Here is a 6,352-nt window from a genome sequence, read left to right on the forward strand (position 1 = left end):
AATTTTTTATATAATTTTTTAAATTTTATTATTTTGTGTGTGTTTGTACCGTCAAATCAGATCTGATACGTACAGGAGGAGATTGCCCTTCCTTTTCCGGCAGAGCATCTGGTGGATTTGAACCACCTATCTCTATGATTGCAGTGTAGCTTCTTGCCACTAGGCCACCAGAGCTCCCCTTACTGATTTTTCTTTAACCTGGCTGATCTCCCGTTTCCTGACAGATAGGTTGTATTCGTGAAGTTGTTACCTTTTTCTTATCATTTCACCAGTTTTTACTTAGTTCATTTCCAGCTCTTTTGTGAGGTTTCCTGTAACAATTATTTTTTTTATTCACGGATTCTCTTTACCCCAGTATTACTCACACCTTCATCCTGTGTTTTCTCTAATAGTCCTGGAATTCTCCTTTCATGCATTGTTATGTGTGCCTTAAACTTAATTCTTCAAGAACACGTTTTTCTTCCCACATCCAGGCCTTGGTCTTTCTGTCTTTCTAACCCCCCTTTAAGAAATTGATCAGCTTCTTTCGTTCATTATTGGCCTGCCATTCAGGTACCCTAACTTAAGCAGAGACTCTTGGGTCCAGCTTTTCATAACATGCATGCCCCCGAGGATTTGTCTCCTCTCTCCATACAGGCATTCCAGAAAATGAATACAAATCTTCTTTCTTTTCTTTTTAATTTTTATATTACACTGTTTTGTTTACAGAATCCATGTACACTGAGTTTCACACTTTCCTTCTTTCATACTGTTTCATATAATCCTTCACATGCATTGTATTTTATAAAATACCCATCACAATAGCTAATCACAAGATTAAATACTTAGGAGTAAATCTAACTGGAAATACAAAAGACCTATTCAAAGAAAATTACAAAACATTACTACAAGAAGCAAAAAGGTACCTTCAGATTTCTCGGCACGAATTGGTGAGCACATCCATGGTAGTCTCTCTTTGTTGATATATGTCAGTTGATATTCCATCAGTGTCTGGACTCTTGTTTTATGCCAAATCAACCTTAAATATCCCATATAAATTAAAATAATAAGCTTCAAAAAATAAAAATAAAAAACTAATCATCATTGAACTATGCTCACCATTACCTGGTCTTTTCAGGTTCCCACCGGACCTTTCCCATTTCCTTTGCCCTCTGCGTCCACCCGCCAAATTGTGCGAATCTATGATTTCTCCCCTTCCCATCCTCACCTCCCTGCCCGTCTTTACCCTTGTCCCACATACACATTTTACCACTTGTCCTTTTATTTTTTATAATAATGGTCTTATGCAGTATTTATCCTTATGAGACTGAGTTACTTCACTCAGCATAATGGTCTCCATTCTCACCCAAGTTATGTAGTATTGTTTTAAATTGTTGCTCCTGAGTGCTGCGTAGTATTCCATCATGTGAATGGACCACAGTTTCTGGGTTTCCATCCCTCCTTCCTCCCTGAGCAGCTGTGCTGGCAGCTCCATGCTTGCTGCAGCTCAAGGTCTTCAGTTCTGACCTGTGGGGACCCCCTGCTTGCAGATTTAACTCTGCATTTTAAAGAATGTTTGTACTAATACCTTGACAGTGCTTGGTGGGTGTGAAGGGATGTGTGTGTGTCTGTGTGTCTGAGAAAGAGAGAGAAGTGTTAGACTATCTGATCAAGATTATAGACTATATTACTAGACTATAATAGACTGTATTACTAGAAAGACAGCCTTTATTAGAAGTGCCACCTAGCCCATGCATGGCGCTACCACCTTGCGCAATAACTTAAGGAGACTGTGGATCATTCCTTTTGAGAACCAGCATCTTATAAACATGACAAATCCCCTGATGTGAGTGCCCTGTGAGGTGGTGGCATGTGTAGGGACCTGCTTTATTCTAAACCATTTTGACGTTTGAGCACTGGAACACTGGTCTTTAGAACACCCAAGAATGTTGTATATTTGCATTTACCAATCTGACAAAGTTTTATCAACATGGTATTAGTAAATAGCATTAAAATGTTAGTTAAGTCTTACAAAACCAGTGTTATCCAACTGATTGGACTTAACTTTTCCACTAAGATTCCTTAAAAATATTGTGGCCGTGCTTCAGAATAACCTGTAAGCAGACAGGTCCAGCTATCGTAGAAATAAAGACAGGACTGGAGGAGGACACGCCTTATAAATTACTCCATGTCTTTAGATAGATTATTCATATGTATGTATTGTGTCATGGTTTTAAACCATGACAGAATATTTATTGTCTTTTTATTAGCATTCCAATACTTTGTAAGTGCTTTTGATTTTTTTTTTTTCTAGTATACAAAATCCTTCAGACACCTTGAATCCAACTGAAATTTCCTTTGGAATTTTTCTTTGCTTAACTCCAGATTTTTACATTGAAATGCTTCCATAGATTTGAGTCTGTTTTCCTCCTTTGAATTTTCTTATTTTTCCATCATGAGTAAATTCAGCTCCAAAAACTCTTTCTCAGAAGTCGAAGATGATCGTTTTACTGTTGGTGTTTACATCTTGTGATACCTAAAATAAGTTCTTAATCTATATTTTTTTGTTTTTTGCTATTTTTTCTCATATGCCTAAGGGATCATTTTTAAGTGTGTGTTTGCCAGTGGCCCTTGGATTATTTGTGTGATGTTGTTAGATGCCAGTGAATCAATTCTAACTCCTAATGGCCACTTGGTGTAACCAAACCCTGCATAAAACAGCACTAAACACCACGTATGCTGTATGTACACCTGAATTCTACATAGAAAAGAGCTAAAATACATGTATGTTTGTGTACAGCCAACCCTGTCTACAGCAGATCTAAACAATGTGTGTTGTATGTTCACCTGAACCCTACATACCGCAGAGCTAAACAACATGTGTGTTTTATGGACAGCTGAAACCTTCCTACTACAGGACTAAGCACTGTGTGTACCAACAGAAGTGAACCGATAGGTGCGTCTGTTTAGAACATGTTTCCTCTTCCTTCTAGGTCACCTTCCGAACACGGATATACCACTGTAACATTAACAGCCAAGGTGTCATCTGCCTGGACATCCTGAAGGACAACTGGAGTCCAGCCCTCACCATTTCCAAGGTCCTCCTGTCCATCTGTTCGCTTCTCACCGACTGCAACCCTGGTAAGAGGTGGCCCAGGACTGACCTGGAGCGCGGCAAGGCTTACACACAGGCCGCAGCAGGCCGCACCCCCCCCCAATAACCTGCCCCCTTTCCAATTAGGGGTTCCCCATCAGGCTCCCTAAGCCCCATCGTTTGCCAGGGAGGAGAAAGCGTAGTGTGGCGTGAATTCATGAAAAAGCCATTTGAGAAGAGAAAGTGCATTTAAGGCAGGCATTAAATTCCGCTGCCAAATAATAATAAAAATTCAAATGGGATGGCTTAATCTTTAATTAGGTGCCTACCACAAGATGTTAATTTGAGAAATGTAGGCTATTAAAATCCAATAGCAGCCAGGCCACACCACGCAGACGTGACCTCTTAGGCATCTTAACAGCCGTGCAGCCTGACAAGCTATTAGAACAAAACGAAACAAAAAAAAAGCTGAATGGCCTTGAACTAGGAAATCCCCGGAAACAGACCGGGAAATGCTGCAGCTGAGAAAGGCTGCATGTAGCCAAGCTCCCGTGGCGTGAAGCCGAACGCCCTTCCTGCGTGCCTGTCCAGGGGGTGTGAGTGTGTCTCAGCACAAATTCTTTTTAACTGAAAGGCACATCGGCCGCTGAGGTTTTATGTATTTGGATTTATATTAGGTAATGCACAAAATCAAAGAGCCCACCATCAGGTTTTCCTTCATGTTCTCAATGTTCTGTGAGTATTTCTTGAATCAGCGCCTTCTTTTCCAAGATCCCATCTTCCACGGGTAGGAGTGAGCTCGCTTTCCTGGGTAAGTGAGCTTTTAGAGCTAAGAAAAGAACCAAGATCAATCGAGGTCTCTTGGGAACTCAGTTGGTTTCTAAAGCGTAAAGAAATGCTTATCTTTTTCTGATTGTGCAGTTTCGCTCTTTTTGATTAATCAAAACATTTTTCCACTGAAGATAGCTACAATTGAATGAAATTGTGATATGTTCTCACGGTTCATATGTCACAAATTCAGGAAGCCCTGGTGGTCTAGTGATTAGAAGCTGTGCTGCCATCCCAGAGGCACAGAGTTCAAATCCACCGGCCGCTCAGTGGAAGATGGACAGTCTCCTCCCGTGCAATTAAACTGCCTCTGAAAACTCATTTAGAGGGGTAAAGATGATTTGGTTACGACTGGATGATACACAGCAATAACATGTAACAAATTAAGACTTTCAGCACCAAGAAGGAAAACATACTTTTGGGAGATTATTCTAAAGCACTTTAAAATCTAATTCATAGCTTAGTACAGAGTTAGTCCTGTATCACTGATTTAATACTGAACAAGAAATACTCAGAGCTTCCAAACTTACTCCTGTTTCAACCCCATCTTTCTCACTGACTATACTCTCATTTGTCGAGAGTATCACAAAGGGAGTGTGGGTTGCTTTGTTTCTTTTTCCTTTTTCTTTTGCTGACTTGAGACCTAGGCCAGGTGGGGCTCCTGGCACTATGAGAAGTGTATGTGCCACTCCCTTGTATCTGGGTGAAAATAACTGGCATCGAACTGTGGTTTGGTGGTGATGAAAGCGGTGGGTTTTAAGGGCAGAAATTTCTTTTGCAGAGTAATAAAACCGTACCGTGTGTGAGGCACGCTTTTGTGCACTCGGTGAGTGGCAAACCTTCACCTCTGTGCGTTGAAATCTGTGTCACCTGAGCAGAGCTGAGAGGCAGTGCCCTCCAGAGGTACCCAGGCCCCGGTGCTGGGCCTCCTGGCTGACACAGGCCTGAATCCACGTGTGAAAGTGACCTCTGGACAAGCGGCCTGCTTAGAGGAGGGGGTCATCCCAGCAAAGCCTCCATGCAGCAGTCATGAAAGTAGTTGCACGAATCCATTTCTTTGCCCAAGTCTCAGAAATTACAGGTGTCTTCTCCAGAGGTACTTCACCCCAGGTGAAACCAGAGTCACCTGTAAGAAAGAGGTTTAAAAAAAAAAAAAAAAAAAAACAACAAATCAAACCATGCTATTTAAAACCTCTGGTGGACTAATGGTAAGGACTTGTGCTCCCAACCCATAAGTAACACAGTTCAAATCCACCAGCTGCTCCTCTGGAAAAAGATGGACAGTTTCTTCCTGTGTGATTTATGTTGTTGTCATGTGCCATCAAGTTTGTGATTTTAGCCTCTGAAAACACTCTAAGTGGTCACCTCTGGGTCAGTTCCAACAGGACAGTACACGAGAGTAGGAGTGAACCCAGAGATGATAATGTCTCTTGCATTTCACCAGTTACGGACAGCCTGTACTATTTGTCAGATACTTGCTAGCAGCAATTTATATTTTAATACACATAAGACGGCTTCCTAATTGGTCCATCATTTATACATAGGTTGACACTTCTGAAGGCTTTTTAAAAGGAGCTGTTTATCTCAAGTCAAAACGTCCATTCTTTCACATAACAAGTTTATTTGTCTGTCAGTGTTAACTGGTATACTTTCAATGTGTGTAGGAGGGTTTTACCCTAGATTTATGTTACATATCAGTCTAATGTCTCTTCATATTATTACAAATACAGTTTTTAGTTGTTTCCAACTCTTTGCTATTGTGAACAAAGCCACAATAAACATGGGTGTGCATATATCAGCTTGGGTGGCAGTTACGGTTTCTTTAGGGTAAATTTCCAGTAGTGTAATTGCTGTGTCAAATGGTATTTTTATTTGTAGCTTTTTGAGAAAGTGCCCTACAGCCTTCCATAGTGGTTGCACCATTTTACACTCCCACCAACAGTGAATAAGGGTTCCAGTTTCTCCACAACCTCGCCAACATTTGTTGTTTGCTGTTCTGTTAAATTTTGCTATTCTGACTTGGATGAGATAGTATCTCCTAGTTGTTTTGATTTGCATCTCTCTTAGAGCTAGGGATTTTGAACATTTCTTCATGTGCCTGTTGGCCATCTGAATGTCTTCTTTGGTAAAATGTCTGTTCATATCCTGTGCCCATTTTTTGTTTGGGTTGTTTACCTCTATATTATTGTGGTGCTCTACTATTTTATAAATTCTAGATATAAGTCCCTTATCTGATATGTCATTACCAAATATTTTTTTTCTTCCAAAGTGCCCATCAACAAACAAATGGATAGAGAAGCTCTGGTATATTCACTCAATGGAATACTATGCTGCACTGAAAAACAAGCAACTCACGCAATATTATTCAAAATGGGTGACCCTGGAGGACATTATGCTGAGTGAAATATCTCAGTCACAAAAGGACAAATATTGCATAGTGCCACTCTTGTA

General features: G+C 40.6%; 1 protein-coding gene across 1 annotated transcript in view; it reads left to right on the forward strand.

Moving 5' to 3' along the window:
• The window catches only part of LOC102844158 (ubiquitin-conjugating enzyme E2 E2-like), a 341,166-nt gene that overhangs the window by 270,229 nt on the left and 64,585 nt on the right, over positions 1 to 6,352 (forward strand). The window contains exon 4 of the mRNA XM_006883342.1: positions 2,973 to 3,120. Coding sequence (XP_006883404.1) covers positions 2,973 to 3,120 — 148 coding nt within the window. The remainder of the gene's footprint in view (positions 1 to 2,972; positions 3,121 to 6,352) is intronic.

This window comes from Elephantulus edwardii, unplaced genomic scaffold (genome assembly GCF_000299155.1).
Source record: "Elephantulus edwardii isolate Elephantulus edwardi_28Jun2011 unplaced genomic scaffold, EleEdw1.0 scaffold00027, whole genome shotgun sequence".
Taxonomy (NCBI): domain Eukaryota; kingdom Metazoa; phylum Chordata; class Mammalia; order Macroscelidea; family Macroscelididae; genus Elephantulus; species Elephantulus edwardii.